The 22873-nt window shown below is 32.5% G+C and overlaps 3 protein-coding genes across 3 annotated transcripts; all 3 read left to right on the top strand.

Moving 5' to 3' along the window:
- Nucleotides 1-1966: 1966 nt before the first annotated feature.
- On the top strand, nucleotides 1967-3467 carry LOC132058308 (uncharacterized). The gene has a single exon (XM_059450855.1). It carries the CDS (start codon nucleotides 2008-2010, stop codon nucleotides 2644-2646), a length of 639 nt encoding a protein of 212 aa, XP_059306838.1. The 5' UTR covers nucleotides 1967-2007; the 3' UTR covers nucleotides 2647-3467.
- Nucleotides 3468-14724: 11257 nt separating this feature from the next.
- Nucleotides 14725-16004, top strand: LOC132058307 (probable membrane-associated kinase regulator 2). Its single transcript, XM_059450854.1, has one exon. It carries the CDS (start codon nucleotides 14794-14796, stop codon nucleotides 15715-15717), a length of 924 nt encoding a protein of 307 aa, XP_059306837.1. The 5' UTR covers nucleotides 14725-14793; the 3' UTR covers nucleotides 15718-16004.
- A 5938-nt stretch (nucleotides 16005-21942) lies between these two features.
- LOC132057651 (uncharacterized) lies at nucleotides 21943-22635 on the top strand. The gene is made up of 2 exons (XM_059450272.1): nucleotides 21943-21999; nucleotides 22120-22635. Exons 1-2 carry the CDS (start codon nucleotides 21943-21945, stop codon nucleotides 22633-22635), a joined length of 573 nt encoding a protein of 190 aa, XP_059306255.1.
- The last annotated feature ends 238 nt before the right edge of the window (nucleotides 22636-22873 follow it).

Raw genomic sequence — 22873 nt, 5'->3', positions numbered from 1 at the left:
ACTGTAGAGTTATTCATATTTATAAATAGTTCGATTTATATAGACCTCCCCGCTCTTTCTTTGGGGTTGAAACTTCTCATCACTAATTCCAAATAATAAAGTTTCAACTGCTATTCCCTCCGTTCCGTTTTTCTATATGATACTATTTCTTTTTCTTTTTTACTTACCTAGTATATTTTGAGAATTCTTTAATTTAAATTTTTTTTTTTCTCTTGGCAACTTAACTTTAAATTGTTAATTTTACCCTCAACAGCATGATTTATAGCCATAAAATTCATGTCATAATTAAGACTACAAGTTTTAGAAATACTTTTAACATCTACCAAAAGTGTTTTGTTTTAAAAGATAGATCTTAGGCCAATCAAACACCGTACATATACAATTACAACGTAATGAATATTATTTGATTGTGCGGAAGTCTAGTTAGTAATAATTAGATAAATACTAGTGGATACACCACTAATTGATGGTTATTTTCTTCAAATAGCGGCACCTGCAAGTAGTTACAGTTCTATAAATTTATGTCTTGGGTGGATGGATAGAAGATAATAGCGGCTAAATCATGATTACTTATTGCTTTATTAGCAAAGTCTAGTAATATCCTAATGATCCATGATCACTGGGTTTACCAAAGACTTTTAAACCAATAAAAAAGCAAGCCATGTTTGAACTGCAACTGCGACCTTAATGGAATAGATTAAAGATCGTTTTATGTATTGGTCGTTTGATTTATTGCATTGACAGCAAAAATAATCTAAACGTAAAGTTTTGCTTAAGTATACAATTTCTAGTCTGTCGATTGTATAAGCAATAATAATCATCGTACAACTTAATATAATGTCTGTTTGGCCTTATTAAACTCTACATAGCTAATAGCTGCTTAAGTTCTGCGGAAACTTATGTATTGATTATTTTATGTAAATAAAATTTGAAATAAAAGTTAATATATCGCAATATATATATCGGTAGAGACTGTATTCTTGTCGGGGTTGTGATAGAAGAAACTTAAGTTGTGGCACTTTCAGAAGGGGTAATCAAACTAGTTTGTCACAATTCTAGAAGAGAAAATGTAGCTAACATGTTGAATCATGTCTGTCAACGGTGAAAATTAAAATTATTTTAAACTGAGCATCAAAAATTGTATTTCTGAATTGTTGATCAACATGACAATCATGACTACTTGACAAAGCCTTATTCGTTCAATCTCTTCATAAACATAACTGAAGGCAAAAATCTACGTTATTACTCACCATATAAAATAATTCTTAAATTTCTTATTCTTGCCTAACTAATCCATGCACAAAACAATCCTTTAGTCTTGTAACTATACAGAACAGTTTCTTATAGCAATTTTATTTCCAATTTTATATATATAATATTGTCATTATTCGTAAAATGAACCGGTAATGAAATAGTGTCACATTAAATAGAACACAAAATATACTTTACACATATGACATGAAGCTTTTTTTACGAAACAGTGTCAGATTGATAATTTTATCCATAAATATCTCCGCCTCTGTTGCTCGTAAAACAAAGAAAAGAAATTGAAGGACCCAGCTAGGACACATATTACCCAATTGGCATGACAAGTTTTCCATCGGGAGACAGGAGACTGATAATGGAGTTACAAGTCGTTGCACCCTATGTAGAAGAAGTTGACTGATTCCCGTGGCTGTTTACTTTCGACTGCAAACTTGTACTCCTATCAGAAGCTTCTATATATGCGGTTGACCCTCTTAAATTCAAAATTTCACCCAAACTCCACTTTCCCAAGTACTTATAGCTAACTCATACTCTTTTTACCAAAAAGAACACTTATGTCAACGCGCTTTGAATTTAAGAAGCCCTTGTAGCTAGGTAACGATAAGCATCATAATTGTCTTACCAATCTTCACTACTCTTACTAGTACTTTTTCTACTAGTATATATATATATACAAGGAGATTTTTCATTTTTTACATGTGTGCCTTCATATACTAAAATCAAATTTTGACTTGAAAATAAATGGCAGCAGAAGGGGAACAACAACTTCAGACTAATGGTCACGCAAAACCTGCCGAAGAGTCAACAAATTCCATACAATCCAAAGAGTTGCGCAGGAAAAAACGCAAGAAATTTTTAGTATATGTTGCACTCTTTACTCTGTTTCAAATTGCAGTGATTCTCTTCTCTTCATTCTACATAATGAAAGTCAGAACGCCGATATTTCACGTCCGGTCTGCTACCTTTGATCATGTGGAGTACAAAAATGCAGAAAACGCTTCATTCGACATCAGAATGAACGTCGAATTGGGTGTCAAAAATACTAATTTTGGACCTTACAAGTACAGAAACAGCACTGTTTATTTTTTCTATAATGATGTGAGTATTGGAGAGGCCTTTGTTTCTCAGGGCAAAGCTGGTTTTAAGTCTACAAAGAAATGTAATTTGCTTGTGAATCTTTCGTCCAAGGATGTGTTACCTAAGGACTCGCAGTTAAGGAATGATCTGAGTTCTGGAACGTTAATTTTGACCAGCAAGTCAAAATTGGAAGGGAAAGTAGAGCTGATTTTTGTCATCAAGAAAAAGAAATCTACGGAGATGAATTGCACCATCACTATTGGATTGGCTGATAAAGTGGTTCAGGATATAGACTGCGACTAGCAAGTTAGTTCAATTACCAACTAGAATAATTTTCTTTTAATGTTTACTAAGTAGTACCAACTTTTAAATCTGATACATCAATTGATTTCTTTGCTTGTGGAGTTAAACCTATATCACACAGTACTAATCGCTTTTTATTTTTACGGCTATTTGGAGGCCATATCGAAATAATAATTAGTTTAATAAATGAAAATTCCATTTGTTCAGTAATAAGCATATGACTTTAAATTTTGTAGGGAAGAAGCTTAAGCTGTAGTTTTTAATTAATTAGAGGACTAACTAGCACTATTGGACACAAATAACAAATATTTCAATTAAGTCGTATGAATGTCACCCCTGAAAAACATGACGTGTGATAGTATAGCGCTCACAATATAGATCATGTATTTGTAGTAGTAAGTGATAGTAGGCCAAAGGTGGACACACACATCATACATTCCCGATAACATATACTTGGAGAACCGAGTATATTAAAACAGAAAATCAACATGCAATTATACAAAACTATAAGAAGAAAGAAATACTCCTACTATATTCAAAAACGAAAATAACACTAATACTGTAATACACAGCCGATGCTTATAATTTACTGGTACAGATAAAAAAAAAAAAAAAAAAAAATCACGCACTAGGGAGCAAAGTAAGTCAAGAAACCAAAGGAGGAGCCCCTGATAGTATCTGTACGTAAAGCAATTTAATATGAATACTGGAAAATTAACAGGTTTTACCTAATTTTCATATACTAAAATTGCAAGTCAAGATAAGAGTCAGCAAATTAATAAAAGAAAAAAAAAATACTACAATTTAAACAAAGAGAACATGCCAAGAGTTTTAATGTACTCCCTCCGTTTCAATTTATATGAACCCATTTGATTGGGCACAACATTTAAGAAAGAGGAAAGACTTTTGAAACTTGTGATTCAAAATAAGACTTGAAAATTTGTGTGGCTGTAAATCATTCATAAAGTGAATTTGTTTCCAAATTAGGAAAGAAGCCATTTATTTTGACACGGACTAAAAAGGAAATAGGTTCAAACAAATTGAAACAGAGGGAGTAGTACGTATATGAGTCTTTCACACAACATGTAGGCTCGACGCTTTATCTTCTTTGGCTCCAATGCATGCTTGATCCATACCGTGAGGGCGCACTCCTAAATGAAATCAATCCCACATGCTCTCCAAACTTGATCTTTCCAGACTCAACTGCAGCACGAGCAGAATCATGAGATTGAAATTCCAGAGCAGCAGAACAGCTTCCATAATCAGATTTTCTAATTTGAAGGCTATCAAGTTTGACAGGTCCAAATTTCTTGAGTGCCTGAATCAATTCCACAGCTTTTAACTTCTTTGGTAGGCCCCTAACACATACAACCTTTTCCTTAGGACCAACAACAATGATTGGTCCAGTACGAGGACGTGATTCTGTATCACTTGGTGCAACCCGGACAACCTTTTTGGCTAGTATTGCACTAGGAGAAGTGCTTGTCGTCTTAGCTAACACGGTTGCATAAGAAAACTTCGGTGCTTCTTGAGTAATAACGATTGATTTCTCATTTTCGGTTTCTATGCAGGGAAGCTTCGATACCAATGCCGGAAAATCATCGTTACTATTATTCTCAAACAACTTATCAAAATCTACATGACATGATTTCCCCTCTTCGGTCTTTATAGAGGGAAGATTTGATTTCAATGTAGGAAAATCTTCCTCACCACTAGTTTTAGGCTTATCAAAATCTTCACAGGATTTCTCCTCTTCGGACTCTATAGAAGAAAGATTTGATTCCAAAGGAAGAAAATGATTACTATTGTTATTAGACATATCAAGATATTCAGATGATTTCTTACTAGAATCCATGAGAGTCTATAGCTAGAAATTCTCGATGATGGAAAGCAGATAATAGTATACGATAGTGCGTAGTGATATTTAATATTTATAGAGTTGTCACAGGTAGCTCCTATTTGGTTTCCTTACTTGAGACAATTTAGGTTATTTATTGATGGGCCAAAATATTTCCCAATTATGTTTGGTTTGAGAAACTGTATTCTGGATATCAATAAGAGAGTGCGTTTTTCATGGTTGTTATTTATCAAATTTTGTGTTAATTGGGTTTCTCCAAATAATTATGAAAATAAAAAAGATTTTCGAACCTTTCCTCTATCCCTTAATTTGGGTTTCCAGTTGTTAGGCATAAAGAATTTATTAATTATAGTCGGTTTAGGTGAAGAGCTACGTGTCATTGAACCATCCGTTAAAGTTCAAAGCTTATTCATTTGTGTGACATGACATCAACATTACAGATAAGGGTTTTCATGGTAAGTTCCGAAATTACAACAGAAAATTACGAAATATCAATTCCCAAAAGAAGTTGTTTCATGGTCCCTCCGGATCAAAAGAGTGTCCACTTTGTCATTTGCATATCCTTTAAAAAAATATTAACTTCTTAAAAAAAATGTAATTTGATTAGATTATCCTAATTAAATAGGTATTAAGATTTGATCACATAACACTTAATATGGGCAAATCTGAAAAAATAAAATTAATCCTTTCTTAATTTGATAAGTGGACTCTCTTTTTGACCAAAAAAAAAAAAAAGGCCAAATGTACACTTTTTTTTATCCGGTGGGAGTAATAAATAAAAACCCCTAGCTTAATTACATAGGTTGACAAAAGATTCGTTGCTCCCTCCTTCCATGTGTCCATGTTTGACTTGGTCTACCCCTTAAGAAGTAATAAATAAACGGAAAATGGCCTAAAATACTACTTCCTCCGTTCTAAAAAGATTGGTACTTTTCGTTTTCGAGAGTCAAAACTTCCTAATTTTGATCATATGTTTGAACATAAAATATTTAAAATTTTCGAAATAAAATTTACATATTTGGAAACTACGTAAAAGGTACTATAAGTCACCATAATTAATAATATAAAATATTTAAAAGACATATGAAAAACTACGATCAAAGAACAACTCGCTTGACTTTTGAAAAGCGAAAAATGCCAATTTTTTTGGGATGGAGGGAGTATAATAATACCCTCCATCCACTTTTCGGGCCAAAAATCCCCGTCGTTAACCTTTTGGCTCTAAAATACCCTTAGTTTTAACGGCCCCCTCTAAAATTGAAATTAATGAATTCATTTATCACGTGGCACGATTTTATTGGCTAATTTTGTAATCATCCTAATTAATTAATAAAATTTCAACCCAAACCCGAATCCATCTAAGAGCCCCATTTCTCATGGATTCACAACAGATCAATTTGGGTGTTCGTCAATCTTTTTCAAACACTACAATGGTGATTGTAATTTTCCTTTAAATACACCCCCTAAATTAGTAAGTAAATCGAAACCTAAGTACAATAAATGATTTACCAAATGATTTTAACAATGGGTAACCTACAAACTTTAGTTCTCAGATTTTGAATTGAGATCTGAAACCCTTCAACTTCAAAATGGAGTTTCAATAGATTCCTTCAACTTTTTCTTTCATCTTAATCACCAAGTCAACAATTAAATCAAATTAGGTCAAACCCAAATGACCTCAAAGAGGGTTATACTCTAAGATTAAGCAAATAACAACCTTAAACAGAACCCCAACCAGACTTGAAATCCTTGGAACTACCAAATCAAGAGATAAAATTGATTTAGTATGTGCGACTTTGAGCTTACATCTGATTGGTGTTGTATTTGAAACTTAGAACTCATTGTAAATCAGCTGAATATTGATAAGAAAAAAAAAAACGGTTTTAAAACCTGTTGAACACCATTGACGCTTAGATGAACCTCTAATGAAGATTTCGAATTTTCGATGCATAACTTATTGCTTATTTTGAAGTGGATGATTCAGATTATTGTTCTTAGCATCGTTTTGAAGTTGTATTTTAATTTTGAAGTGCTTTGAAGTTGGATTAAGGTGGCTTGGATCGATTTTGAAGTTGAGTTCAATGCAAACTCACATCTAGCTTTTAAGGTTGAGTTATTTCAATATTTTTTACATGCTATTATAGTGAAACCCTTTATCATTTTTTGATTTACCAAATGTTGGCCCTATCATGCACTAAGTAGGCGTTTGGCCATCAGATATGAAATCATGATTTCATAATTTGATTTCAAATCAACGTTTGTTTATGCAATTTGCACAAAATTTCAATTCCAACTTCATATCATGATTTTAAATCCCAAATTCTTCAAAAAAGTGTGATTTGGGATTCCAAATAGGGCTATTCAAAACCGAACATATTTATTGGCTTATTGGTATTGGGTTGTCAGATTAACGGTTGGTGCACGGATTGAAATTTATAATTACGGCTTAAAGGTGCGGGGTACAAATTACTCAATTTCCTTATTGGATAAACCGTTAACCCGTTAAGAATGATTAAATTTATATTTATATCCTTTATATAAATAAGTCGTTTAGAAAGTTAGAAAACTAAAATGTCAACTTTAAAGAGTTAAGAAGCTGCAACAGGTGGACTTTCAAGGATTTTGGATAAGCATGTATAGATGAAAATTGAACATATCTATTTTATACCAAAAAATGGGGCTGTAACTAAAGGTGGCAACGGTTCCTTATTGGATAATGAATCCCGGCTGTTCCTAAAAAAACCGCAATTAACCGGTATAACCGTTAACAAGCCGGAACCGGTCCGGTTTGGAGTGGTTAAAATCTATTTTTTTTTGTTTTTTGTATTATATATATATATATTATAGTATTTATTTATATTGTAGCTATATTTACATATGTTATACAAGTTTATAATTAAGTCGTTACGAAATAGTATACATATATATATGTATAACTTATATATACTTATATATATATATGTATAACTTAATATATATACTATATATACTTATATATATGTACTATATATATATATACTTATATATATATATATATATATATATATATATATGTATGTATGTATAACTTAATATATATACTTTTATATATGTACTATATACTATATATACTTATCTATATGTATAACTTAATATATATACTATATATACACTATATATTATATATACTATATATACTATATATACACTATATACTATATATACTTATATATGTGTATAACTTAATATATATACTATATATACTTATATATATGTACTATATACTATATATACTTACTTATATACTTATATTTATATATATGTACTATATACCATATATACTTATATATATACTATATATACATATCTACTATATATACTATATATACTTATATATATACTATATATACATATCTACATATCTACTATATATACTATATAAACTTAATATATATACTATATATATTTATATATTATATATACTTATATATGTGTATAACTTAATATATATACTATATATACTATATATACTTATATATATGTACTATATACTATATATACTTACTTATATACTAATATGTATATATATGTACTATATACTATATATACTTATATATATACTATATATACATATCTACTATATATACTATATATACTTATATATATACTATATATACATATCTACTATATATACTATATATACTTAATATATATACTATATATACTTATATATGTGTATAACTTAATATATATACTATATATACTTATATATATGTACTATATACTATATATACTTACTTATATACTTATATGTATATATATGTACTATATACTATATATACTTATATATATATTATATATACATGTCTACTATATATACTATATATACTTATATATATACTATATATACATATCTACTATATATACTATATATACTTAATATATATACTATATATATTTATATACTATATATACTATATATACTTTCATTTTTTTTTTTTTTAATTTTTACCGGTTTAACCGGTCCGGTTCCGGTTTTACCGGTTTAACCGGTTCCGGTTTCCAAAAAATCGGAACCGGACCGGTAAACAAAAACACGGTTAACCGGTCCGGTTACCGGTTAAAACTGGTTACGCCGAACCGGTTGCCACCTTTAGCTGTAACTTATGACCAAAGAAGTGCAAATCAACTTTGTAATACAATTTGAGGCTCGTTAAAAAATAGATATAGCATGAAAATTTTGTTATTCTACATTTTCCAAAGTTTATGAGCTATTGAGAGGTTCTCAACATGCTTAAGATCTCTGGCTCTTGGCTCTTGGTAAGGGGACTTATAGTGCAATAAAAAGCAATAGTTTGCCATTCTCTGCTGAATTTGAAAGACTTGCACTTAATTACCTATTTCTATGTCCCAATAATTTCCACAATATTTGTATCCTGAGATGGTCTTTTTTGTTTATTTGAATTCCATTTGCAAGGTATATAAACTTTGCTGTTAGTTGGTCTCACAATGACAATCCTTTCTGCTTCTTTTTTCTCTCTTGCAATTGTTCTCCCATTCTTATCTGTTGATATTTCTACCATATAGCTAGGTTAAATCATCGAAGGCCTTTTCTTAATTGACTTTGTTGATTAACCGATAAGCCAACCAATAACCGACCTATAACCGTTAAATTCAAACCGAACCAACCGTTATCTTATTGATTGGTTAGCGGATTGGTATATTTAAAAACTGATAAGCCGAACCGTTAAGCGCTAATGTCCAACCGAACCGCCCGATAAGCATCTCTAATTCCAAATCATGATTTCAACTTTTAAATATAAAACTTGACCCATAAATTTGTATTTTGTAAAAAAAAAGATCCATAAGCTGATAGATATATTTACCAACCATTTATATCAAATATTAAAAGATCTGCAAGTTGGTAGTATATTAAGAGATCGGAAAAGGGCCAAATATACCCCTGTACTATTGGAAAAAGGCCAAATATACCCCTCGTTATACTTTGGAGCCAAATATACCCCTACCGTTATACTTTGGGCACAAATATACCCTTCATTTTAACGGAGTACACGTGTCACCATTCTATTGGCTTAAATTTAACTATCTCCTAATTAATTAAAATTTAATCTATGACCCGGCTAAAAGACCCATAACCCATACCCATATCTGAAAATGAGGCACAAGCTCCATCAATGGTGGTACGCTGATCACCCTCCGTCGCCGTTGCCGATCGTCGGCGCTTTTTATAAAAGCATGTATCTGAAAGCACCGTTTTGGAGCAAAGATTCCAACTCCGAATCTCAAACGGGATCTCCGCCGGCTGTGTCGGATCCAAAAATTGAGAGTTGTATTGAATCCATGAAAACTAAAACCTTAATTAGACCCAACACTAATCCAGAAAAGAAACAAACATCTCTGTTCTAACCTTCCTTTTCCTCTTCACACTAATCCTCCTTTTCTTCCATGCCACTTCAAAAACTTCATTTCCCTTTCCAAAAATAAATCCATACCCATTATACCCCGACCCCCACAATGCAGTTCCACAAAGGGAAAGTTCCTGTCATACGTGATCTTCAAGGTCTTCTCCATTCGCTGCACCCTAATTGAATAATTTTTCATTTTATAAAAAGCGTTGGCGACGGAGGGTGATTGGCAGCCACCATTGATGGAGCTTGCCTCACTTTTCGGATATGGGTGTGGGTTATGGGTCTTTTTACCGGGTTATAGATTAAATTTTAATTAATTAGGAGATAGTTAAATTTAAGCCAATTTGTATCCGTTAAAATGAAGGGTATATTTGTACCCAAAGTATAACGGCAGGGATATATTTGACCCCAAAGTATAACGAGGGGTATATTTGATCCTTTTTCAATAGTACAGGGGTATATTTGGCCCTTTTCCGTTAAGAGATTGTCCATACCCTGTGGGAGGATTATATTAAAGAATAGTTACACACTTACACTACAACTCATGTTCAATTTTTCTTTTTATTGAACTAAAGTTCGATCAATTGATATTGTATTTCTCTAGAAAGACCTTCTAGTGGCTTATTAATTTTGTTATAAAACATAATTTGCTCATTTGTATAGGAATTGAGAAAGTTTTGATGGTTTTCACAACTTGTGGAGTTTTTATGTCTATGCTAGAAAATGCAACTTAAGAAATTCAAATTACATGTCCAAACAAAACTTCAACTTCAATCATCATGATTTCAAACCATATCCAAATGGCTCCTAAATGTCCAATTATAGGTGTGTGGAAGGTGTTAGAATCTGATATAGGTAGAGGGTAATGATTGTTGTTTCCTCATGTGATATTGGACAATTCGCATCTTATAAGCTAATTTTGTATGTTGAGTTATACCCAAAAACCATTAACATTCTTTTTTCCCTCTCTGTTACAAGGCAATCTATCCATCGCTTGAAACTGCCCAAATTCTATATATATTCTTTTGTTCGTTCTGTGATCAACTGCACTTTTGTAGTGTTTAAAAAGAAAATGTTTGCTAGCATAATCAAGTAATTAACTTCCTGTTTCCTTTTTCTTTTTCTGACCTATTGATCTCATCACGAATTAGTTGAAACAGATTAATCAAACACGAGTCTCACTTAGCGTAAGAGTTGCTCTTTGCATCCATTGAATCAAGTACTACAACATTGGCCGGTTGCCTTTAATAGCCATCATTCGTGATGTCACTTATTGAGAGAACTGTTTTTAACATAATCAACACATTGAACTAGTTCTATTAACTCTGCTTAATGATGAGAACGAGAAAGAGGAGACACGAGACAAACAAGGAGACAACTCAACAGTCTATTGTCCTTAAACCTAGGAACGGTGTCGAGACTTTGTTTCCTTGTATATGTCCTCATGCATGGTATCTTCCTTCTATTTTATTCTTACTCTAATTATTATTGTTTGTGTTTCCTAGGATCTTGATTGCACATTAATTCATTTGTACCTAAATAACTCTCACCTTGATTTTTGTCTCTTCCATCATTCATTTAGCCAAATAGTCCAATTTTGTTGTAGTATAATAAAACGAACATTCGAAGTTGCCTCCGTAACGTCCAATTGTCTCATTAACGCAACGAATGTTCCATAATTTTTTCAACAAAGTTGACAAGAGGAACGTGGAACTTATTAGACTATATTAAGTATTAACAAGATCATTTCCACTTTCTTTTTACAACCTAATAATTTCATTCACATGAAAAAGGCAACTCCTAGCTAGCGTGTACTTAAAAAAAAAGACTGAAATTAACTATGAAGTTCGTCGCTAAATAGTTCATAGTTAACTTAATTATTTTTTTGATAATATGTTGCTAAATAAGAATAGCGACAAAATTTATTGTGTAGTTACAAAATTTATCCGTCGCTAATTCTTGTTTTTAAGTAGTGCAATGAACTTTAGATGCAGCATGACTTTTGTTTTTAGGACGATTGATGACAGGTACTTATTCTAATTAATTTATTCTTATTAGAAAAATATATTTGAAAATGAAGTTATGGGCATATTCCCTTAAGCCGTAAATAAAATTTTAAACTCATGGAAATAATAAATTTAGGCATGTGTTGGAGTGGTTTGCTTCTTTGTCTTGCTCCTGTTGACGGAGTCACGTAATCTATAGCGGGATCAGAGAAAATCTATGGCTCTTGGATAAGAAAATCATGTTCCCGCTTTCTATGCACTGGGTTCACTGTATGGATTATCAACACTCTGCTTCTGTCTGCATTATGTTTTCAGTGACTTCTTTATGCATGCATGCATGCAATCGGTTCTTGGATCGTAAGTTTTCATTTTCCATTGTCTCAATTAATACGTAAGCGAGTTTATTAGACGGAGGCCAGAACTAGGATTTGAAGCTTATGTGTGGTGTTTTAAAATTTTAATTACTATATGTGACATATTCAATGTAATTCTTAGGATAAATCTAAGATTTGGACCAAAGGTAATAGGTTCCACGCAACCCATGATATATAGTCTAGCTCAACTTCTATATATAAAATTATTTTCTTCAATTCAAATTATAATTAACGGGGCAGGACAAATCACTTCATCCTGATTAAAATGAGCTAATGGGATCTGCACGAGGCATGGACAAAGACACGCCACAAAATTAAATGCGAATGAAAACTACATATATCTTCCAGCTATTTTGTTGTGCTAGTGGGAAGCCATTGATTCAGTATAGTATTGTCTGTTTATTTTGTAGACTGATCTAATAATATCCTACAAACTTACAATGCTCTACTGGATAAAAGGTGGCTTTAGCTTGAATTTACAAATACAAATTAGTAAACATAACCTTAGAGAGACAGAAAGTAAAGTAGCCTCGTTAATTTGGTCCGAAGAAAGTAACATTTGCAAACTCATGCTTTTACTTCTTTATATGTAAGCTCACTTTATTTTTTTTTTCTACTTTTCCTCCTCTCACGTTCTTTATCACTTTATAATTACATTTATGTGGAACCATTTTTTTCCTTTTAGTACATTTATGTGGAACCATTTTTTTCTTTTTTAGCTTTTTACAGTGTTGCCAAAGGAAATATGAGAAATAGGGACTTTTTACAAAGATGAAGGAATCAATTCCTTTCAAAGAAGCAAGTCAAACCTTTAACCCCTTCAACGAGCGTGGCGACACTTTGGTCCTCAAAGTAAAGAAGCCAATGTCTTGGTGTATTGGTCAGACTATATAATAATATTATAACATATTGAAAAAGAAAGTAAAGAAAAAAGTGAGTGTCCCTCCCAGAAAAACAAAGGCATTGCTCGTACACAGAGCATTTAGAATTTTAATTTTATAAGTTCAACATTTAAAGTTTTAGCGTTAAACTGATTATGTTTTAAAGTTAAGAGTTCATATTTCCTATAGATTGTAATTTTAGCAAATTTTTATACATAAATTTATACACACATAAAAACACTAAGTTCAAATGAAACTGATACTAGAAAATTCCACCTCCCCCCGCTTATATATGAGTCTTTTACTTTATGGAAGTTTCTGGTCACCATCCTCAGGCTTCTCTGACCCGAAATCCGTTCAATCCCTTTTACTCTTCTTTTAGTTTGTCTCTTGCTGTTGCTATACCCTGATTTCCAGCTCTGCAAAGGTAAGAGAAAAGAAACACATTTTTATTTGTTACTGTTGAATTTAGATAAGACTGGCCTACTATATCACAGATGAGTTTAGAATTTCAACTAAGCGAGATGATTCGAAATACCATGTCACCTGTAGGCGTTTGCACATGAATTTGGTACTAATTTTAAAAAATAGTATTTAAAATTAAATTGAAAAAACATATTTAAAAATTGAAGTTATGTCTAGACATGCATTTCACTTGGAAAAAATGTTAAAATTTTGTTAGGGAATTTCTTTTACTTTAAAAAAAACTTTTTTTTTTTAATAAGTTGGAGTAAGAAATTGACTATAATATATAGCCAAACAATTATTTAAAAATAAAAAAAAATTAAAAAAAACTTGAAAAAAACAAATTGGTCCTTCAGTAACAGGAGCTGAACCTGTTTGGTTGGGGGGTCAATGGAACAAAGGACCTGTTTGGTACATTCATATATTTTCTATAAAAATTATTTTTATAGTCACAAGCTTAAAGAAATCAATTAAGTTTTGTGTTAAATCAAACACTGATGAATAAAGTAAAACAAAGGGAATACTATTTAAATATATTTAAATCAAACACTGATGAACAAAGTAAAACAAAGGGAATACTATTTAAATATATAATTGAAAAATAGTGCAGTAAGGATCGTTTAGTTTACAGACGAGTTTAATATATGCATGTTATACCGTTAATGAGTCACCGATCTATAGGTTGGACTTGAAATTGATCAAAATAACACATGGTACTAGTAATTATTTTCTGGTAAAATTAAAATAAGAGAGTACGGTCAGAAAACGTTGGGAATCTTTGAAACAGAAAAAGGCTGTAAATTCAAATGTGTGAAATTTCTGATGTTTATTGGGGCTACCCATACTTCAGACTGTTACTCTGTAAAAATAACCTCTACTCCGTAGTCTCTATGTAAGTAGATGCATAGAAATTGTAAATTCACATATCTGTTCTATTTTATTCTGTTCTATTTTATTTCATTTTATTTTCCCTGAAAAAATTCAAGTGAAACTGTGCCTCTTCACGTGACGATAACTCTTTTCTTCCCCCTATATAATGAGATGAAACCAACAAAAGTTCTTCCATTCTCCTCAGTCCTTTCTCTCTTTCAAAAAGTAGAGAAGCTTACATCAACTCTCAGTTTTCTTTTTCCATTCTTCCTTCGCATTTTCACAATGGAAGCTTTTAACCTTCTCAAATTCTGGCGAAATTCCAGTCCTGATACTTCTTCTTGCCGAGACATTGTCTCTGAATTTGATGATTTGGACTACGTACGTAACCCGGCCATTGAAACTGATGAAGAAACCGATGACGACGAGGATTCCTTCTTCGACATGGTGTTTACCGGTCCTGATGGACTCCCCAAATTGGACAAAAAATGTAACCCTGTTTCTGAACCTGAGTCTCCAAGAGATGTGTTTTTTAAACCAAAACCTTTTGCAATCGATTCCAACCCAAAGCCTCAATCTCCAATTTCGATTCTCAAATCAGCACCTAAGTTTAGGGTCTTTTTCTTGAGCTTCAAGAAGTCCAAGACCGAGAAAATGAGCATTGACGATTCTTCTAAGATTCAAAACCAGAAACTTTCGCCAAAGGCAGAGAGCAAGCGCTTTCCAGTGAGCCCTGTATTTACTAGGGACAACAGTTTAAGAAGCAAACTGCAAAACGAGAAGGATGAAGAGTCTTCTTCCATTGATGAATCGTTGAAGAAATTTGTAAGAGCTGATGTGCCCAAGTACTTAAAATTAATGAAACCATTGTATGCCAGAGCCTCAAAAAGGTACACTGATAAAATCAGTACTGCGTCACCATTGTCTTCTCCGTCTACACAATCAATGTGTTCACCAAGAAAAGCATCAGAGGAGAAACAGGGGAACCGATTTGGACCTGTGCGTAAGCACTTAGGGAAAAGCAGGTCATCAGTGTCTACATTTGCTGGAGTTTCATCATCTCCGATGAATCGGAGAGACGATTCACTGTTGCAGGAGCAAAGTGATGGAATCCAAGGTGCTATTCTTCACTGCAAGAGATCTTTCAGCTCAGAGACAAAAGATCTGGGAAGAGCCTCTTCTGAGGAACTGAACAGATGGAGTATTTGAATTAAGTATTGTGGTCAATTGATTGTATCAGTGGTAGAGTAGTGTTGAAAAAAAAAAGAGGATCAGTAGGAGTAGTAGAGTAGGATATATTAGAGGAGTGGCTCTGTGACGTCACTTGAGAAAACGTCCGTCCAGCAATGAATAGTGTTTTGGTTTGTGCAAGTAAATTAAAGTGACTGTAAAAGTAGTATCTCTCTCAATGGGAATCAGGAGATATGATTATGTAAAGATCTTCAAGTGTGCTTGTACTTCTGTATTAAAATTTCAGTTTGGTCATTATGATTCCATATCAGAAGTTCAGAATACAGCTTGCTCAAATCAAATTTATCATTATTCGCACGACTTTCAAACATTACGTTAGAACTTACGTATTTTTTATTTTCTCCAATTTTACGTCTCACTTGTATCCACTGTATTCAGTATAGCAAATTGTGATTCACATCCTGAATCCACTTCTAATTGAAGTACTCCTCCCTTAAGAGTTTCATCAAACAAACAAAGTCAAAATCATGTATGCTACACTCAATTTAATTCTCAATTTAGTTTTTCAAACACGTCCATCATTATTATTGAGCTAAAGGCATTGTTCTTTTAGTCTTTTGGTTGCTCTTTATCTAGTTTTCATGTAACTTATCAATCGCATTTTTGATTATTTTTAATCAGGTGTAGAAATTAAGTTCAACATTTGTAAATAATAATTTAGCAATCAGTATTTGTGCAATATTGATAGAATATTGACGAACATGTTTGAAAAGTGTTGTCAAATGATAACGGCCTTAAGACTCCTACTTGTTGCAAAAGTATTGTCCAAATTCCTGTTCTACTTGTTACATAAGTATGTCAAATTCCTACATGGCTACATATTATTTTATATATTGGATAGTGATTTTACATTTTTTATATTTTTAATTCCAAGTTTTTAAAAAAAAATCGACTATTGGATCCAAAACAGAGAACTGGTGTATAAAATAAGGAAAGCTTTTTATAAATCTAGCATTTGGGGAGAGCGTTGTGGAATTAAAGCTACTGGAAGCAATCTTGTGCTTAGAAGGGAAGAGGAGCCATGCATGATCTTTTTATTAGTCCTCGTGATAATTCATATCACAAGTCATGTGCTTGAGCATACATGAATTAATTGACACTATGTGAAAAAAGATTTCCCTAATTCATTTTTTCCTTCTATATTTCTTGGTTTTAGGATAAGAAAATGTAGAAATGAATCAACTCTGTACTTATGACTAAGGTGTGTTGAATAGCCAAAAAACGAAATTACCAGATCAAGGGATGCGAGTTTAGCTATTCATCACTAACTGTTCCCAAAAGCTATGACTTTAAAGTCGCTAAATGGGTGACACATTGAAAAAGAAGAACAATTTTAACCCTAGGCATATACGTTTTATTTCATGGAACTAGGGAGGTGAATACCAGAATAATACTCCCTCGGTCTTAACTCAAGAGTTTTACTTTCATTTCGATCTGTGCCAAAAAGTGTGGATCTTTTCATATTTAGTAAGTTAACAATTCAAATATTATGCATGAAAAGTTTAAAATCGCAAGAGTTAAAGAAAATTTTCAGACATTGCATATATCTTTTATTTAAGACCACAATATTTAAAAAGTTATTTTTATTCTTGTACCGAATGAAATTAAGACACCTAATTTGAGACAGATGGAATAGCTCAAAAGATGACAACCGAATCACTTTTATTGCGAGAGCAGTGAAAAGTAGAAGAGAAAAGGGTAGTACTCTAACTCGGTCGAGTCCCAAAAATATTAGCTTTTCAGAGGTTGGAGACCACACCTACAATTGCTTACGCACTTGGCTACTATTATCTGCGCCACCCTCTTACCTTTTTCCCAGAGTCGTTCTCTTAGCACTCTTTTTAGCTGTATTAGCTTTTTCAGTCACAAAAAGTGTAGTGCCTTACTGCAATTGCCAGCTAACTGGTTGGTATTTTAGATTTTCCATAAACTAGCTCTTTGAATCAATGCTTACAAGGTAGCCCCTCCGTTTAGGGTGGGCATGATACGAGTATTTAAAATTTTGATACGGTAATTTTAATTTTCAGTATCTAAATATATTAGTCCCTCCATCTCATAATAAATGTTATCTTAGAAAATTAAGGTATAATTAAATTGACAATTTTTTTTCAATTTTACACTTAGACAAAAAATAACAAGTTAAAGTAACATCTAAACGATGATTGGAAAAACCACCTAGTAACTTAGTATTTTTAGATTCCCAATGTCAAAAAATTTACTACTTGTGCATGCTTTAATCAAGAGGAAAAAATAATTCATTTTTATTATATAGGGGTAATTTGGTAAACTTCATATTGCATTATTTTTTTCTTAATATGTGTGCTTTTGGCTAAAGTAACACTTATTATGGGACGGAGGGAGTATATCATAACCATACCAAATTAATTCGGAATGATTCGTTATTTTTAAATTTGGTTTCGGTATTTTGCGGTACGATAAATCGGTATCATAATTTGTTTGACTTCGACTTACATACACTCAAATCGTAGAGAATTATGACTTCGGCTATTCAAGAAACGTCTCAATTATATTGTACTAATACCTTACACTTGTAAAAAATATTCAAAAGAAAATACAAGCAATCTCTTTGTAAATCAATTACACAAAAAAGACGTTAAATCAATATAGAGTAGTCAAAGTTCCAATGTTTAAACAATTAATATTCTAGTAATACTAGTTTATATATTTGCTAGTATTATAATACTAAGATATATGAATTGTATATGTACTTCGGTATGGTATTCAATATTTTCTTTATAAATACCATATCGAATACCAAAATTTTTAAAAATGCATACCAAATACCATAATATTGAAATCGCGATATAAAATTTTTTGGTTTCAGTATGGTAATCGGTATCTACCATTCCATGCCCACCCTACTTCCGTCCCATAATAAGTGTCACCTTAGGCAAAAAAAAAAAAAAAAAAAAAAAACCCTATAATAAGTGTCACCTTAGAAAACCAAGACATAAAGTGATTAGTTTTTTTCAATTCTACCCCTAGACAAAAACTGACAAGTTAAAGTAACATCTGAAATGATGATTGGAAAAGTCACATAATAACTTGGTATTGTTGGACTCCCAATATTAAAAGGTTTACTACTTGTCCATGCTCTAATTAAGAGAAAAAAATAATATATTTTTATTATATAGGGGTAATGTTAGAATATACGAGTCCGCCAAACAGTTGTAGAGAACTAGGTTCTCTATCTGTTCCCTTAAGTAAAGATAGAAGGTAAATAACACAAGATGTTTACATGAAAAACTACTTGCTCAAGGGATTAAAAATCATGACCTACCGGAGTAGGATTTCCCAACTTCACTAACATAGCAACTTCAGATTACAACCTATTGCAACCTAGGAATTAAACTCTTAATCCCTCATCCTTTACAACAACTCTATTGTAAGACATTTACAATAATTCTATTGCAAAGAACAAAACATGACTAACTCTAGCCAAGAACCCAAATAAACCTGGACTAACTCTAGCCAAGAACCCAACCAAACCTTGACTAACTCTAGCCAAGTGAACAAACTCAGAATGGTTGTAAATCTGTCCTATTATTATACTTCTTGAAAGCCGTGTAGGAATATAAGTTAAGAACAAAAGACAAAGACTCAACAAACCTAAGGACTTAAGATAGTGGTCCTTCTATTTATTGGAGCTTTGTTCTTGAAAGCACCTTGAGAGGCGGCTGCTTGCACTTTGAGATATATGAAATTTTCTGATAAGCAAAGTGTTAGGTTAAACTTTGTAACATGTTGTTTATATATGAGAGGGCATGTGAGATATGAGAGGGACATTTCATTGTTTACTTTGGCCTCTAGCAAGCTACAGATGTCTTCGTCAGATTGTACAAAGGAAAGTAACTTCACAAATTGTTCACATGCAGAGTTGACCGAACAATGGCTAGAACTTGATCACATCTGTTCACAGAGACTGACCGACCTGGAGCAGTTGGAGGGCACGTACAATCGGTAAGTTTTGATTTTTTTAATTTTTTTTTGTAGATATACATTCAGAAAAGGTTGATATATTTAGTTGTGCTCCCTGAAACACAATGAGCATTTTGGGGCACTGGTTGATAGTGCAGAAGCCTTGCTCTTGCACTGTACGTCACGGGTTCGAACCTAAGCAGCTACAACTACGTCAGTTTTTTGTTTGTTTGTTTGTTTGTTTGTTTAAATGTATTTTCGCCACCTCATCCGCCCCCACCCCCTTTTTCATTTAATTAAAACACAAAATTGAAAAGTAGAAGCCCTAATTTCTACGATACTTTATCAGAACAAAACAAAAACCCCTTTTCCAAGTTCAAAGTTCCACACCCATCTTCAATCTTCATCTACTTCATCAGAATTTCGTCCGCAAATTGGTAAATGTTTCTTCTATTTTAGGGTGTGATTCTCATATTGCGTGTTTTTTTAATCAAATTTTCTATGTCTTGTTTGTTGATTTAGCAATCACAATTTTGTGTTGAAAGAGTTTTTGTGTCACTTGATGTGTTGTTGCTCGTGCGTACATAAAGAAAATATCATATTTCATCCTTAATATGCAGCTAATTGTCAATTCTTAAGTCATCTGCAGAGTATTACCAAATCCATAAAGTCAATTTTTTTTTTCAAACTAACTCCATGACTTCTTCAAATTAAGCAGATTAGCAAAGTGGAGTGACTCTCATATTCCAATTCTATCAATTAGTATAACAATGGAAAGAGACAAATACATTGTCTAAACTTGGTCCTTTTCTTCATTCTGCTATGCACTTGAGTCTCATATCAGTCTGCTTTCCTGTAATATGATCCACAGAAGCCTTTTAATGGTTTACTTATATTCTTGATGAAATCTTTGTTTTGTAGGAATTTCTTGTTGATTCTTGTGGATTAAAATGGATGCATTTTTGAAGAAATTTAATCCTTCTCAACCAAGTTCAAGTTCCAGAGGCGATTCGTCCCGTCTTATAGATGTGTTTGATGTGGCGTAACTTAAAACTTAATTATGACCCTGGAGAAAGAATACCTATTGATAAATATTTCCCTAGGAGGCGAGATGATGTGAGAAGACACTATATTCAGAAAGGCCCTTGCCAACCGGATGATTCTGCTCTTACATTCCCTCAAACTTTAATCAGGACGAAAATTCGTCGATTTGTTCCGGTGTGGTTCGAGGGTTCATATTCTAGGTGGTTGGAGTATAGTGTGAAGAGTATTTTGCTTATGTTGCTATTTATTCAAAAATGACTGTAAAGGGAAGCGCAGGTGATTCTTTCACGAAAGTTGATTTTACGGCTTGAATTAGAAGTTTGGAAAGATTTAATTTATATGTTGGTGAAGTAAATAGCATTCATAATAAGTGTTTCAATAAGATGCTATATTTGGAGAATCAGTCTCAATCGATTCGATTTGCTTTTAACAAGAAAATAAAGGAAGACAAAAGTGACCAACGAGTTCGTTTAAATTCCTCAATTAATGTGGAAAGGTTTATCTTGGAATTCGGATTGTCTTTTCGAGGTCTTGATTAAAGTGAATCTTCAAAAAACGAGGCCTTTTTCTAGGGCTTTTGGAATGGCTTGCAAAAATGCTTTTGGATCTGGATAGTGTCATATTAAAAATGCTCCAAAAATGCTATGATGACTTCTCCAAAAATTCAAAAGGAGATTGTGAGTGTTTGTGCACAAGAAACTGTGAAAGCTATAATTGATGACTTGGATGGAGATTGTTTCGAGATATTAGTTGATGAGTCTAAGGACATCTCAGATCATGAACAAATTGTTCGTGTTAGTGATACATCGGCACAGTCGTTAGTCACTCCTTAAGTACATCCAAAATATGTGGACAAGGCTATGATGGAGCTAGTAATATGCAGGGACATATGAATGGTCTTAAAGCTTTGTTTTTGCAGAAAATTCCATCGGCATATTGCTTTCACTGTTTTGCTCACCAATGACAATTAACTCTTGTAGCTTAAATGTGGAGGTTCTATCGTTGGTGAAAGATTGCAACAGGAGCTTTTTTTAGTATGATCAATGAATTTGAATTTGTTTTCTTACTTCACTTGATGTTGAAAATATTGGTGATGTCGAATGAGCTCAGCGCATCTTTATAGAAGTAAAGAATAGGATATTGTCAATGCAATGATATTTCTTGACATTACTAAGGAAAGATTACAATCGTTGAGAGTTAATGGATGGAAACCTGATGAATGGCGTTTCCTCATTTTGTAATAAACATGATATCTCAGTACCTAAGATGGACTAATTTTATATCCCTGGAAAGTCAAAGCGTAGATCTTATAGTGTTACTTATTCACATCACTTACATTTTGATCTCTTTTATGCTATAATTGATTTGCAATTTCAGGAGCTCAATAATCGTTTTGATGCTGTGAGTGATGACTTGCTTCTTGGTATGGAAAGCTTGAATCCAGCTAATGGTTTTGCTAAGTTTGATAAGGAAAGAATAATTAGATTGGCCAAGCATTATCCAAAAGAGTTTGGCGGATTGAAGCTTCGAGACCTCAGTTACCAGTTTAAAATTTTCATAATATACATGCGACGTGATCATCCTAGATTCTCTAATTTGAAAGGAATTGGTGATTTGGCAGAAGCGTTGGTTAGTGCAAATCTTGTGGAGACTTATTCTCTTGTGTACTTACTTGTGAAGTTGACATTGATTTTACCTGTTGCTACAACAACTGTAGAAAGAGCATTCTTATCCATGAAGCATATCAAGAATGAACTGTGTAGTAGTATTGGTGATGAATTTTTAAATAATTGTTTAGTTCGTTACATCGAGAAGGACATATTTGTAAATATAAGCAACGATACTATCATTGACCGTTTTCAGAAAATGAAAGCGCATCGATATCAAGAATGAATGGATGATCTACTTTTGTATATTGGTACTAAATTAAAGACATTTGGTCATTTTGAAGTTTATACTTTACTCGTAATTTATTGCAATTTTTATGTTTTAAGAGAGTTGTAGGTCTTTGTAGTTAGTAATTGACATAACTACGTTAAAGATCGTGGTGTCCCCCTGTTTTTAAATCCTGGGTCCGCTTCTCTCTGGTCCCTCATATCTTCCCTCTATAAACATATTTGGTTCCTCATTT

Source organism: Lycium ferocissimum, chromosome 5, assembly GCF_029784015.1.
Source record: "Lycium ferocissimum isolate CSIRO_LF1 chromosome 5, AGI_CSIRO_Lferr_CH_V1, whole genome shotgun sequence".
Taxonomy (NCBI): domain Eukaryota; kingdom Viridiplantae; phylum Streptophyta; class Magnoliopsida; order Solanales; family Solanaceae; genus Lycium; species Lycium ferocissimum.
This window is presented reverse-complemented; position numbering and strand designations above follow the sequence as displayed.

Excerpts from the sequence above, each read along its gene's own strand:
- LOC132058308 (XM_059450855.1), top strand. The coding sequence starts at position 2,008 with ATGGCAGCAGAAGGGGAACAACAACTTCAGACTAATGGTCACGCAAAA.
- LOC132058307 (XM_059450854.1), top strand. The coding sequence starts at position 14,794 with ATGGAAGCTTTTAACCTTCTCAAATTCTGGCGAAATTCCAGTCCTGAT.
- LOC132057651 (XM_059450272.1), top strand. The coding sequence starts at position 21,943 with ATGGATGGAAACCTGATGAATGGCGTTTCCTCATTTTGTAATAAACAT. Across the intron at positions 22,000-22,119 it reads GTAATAAACATGATATCTCA|GAGCTCAATAATCGTTTTGA; the intron begins GTACCTAAGATG and ends TTGCAATTTCAG.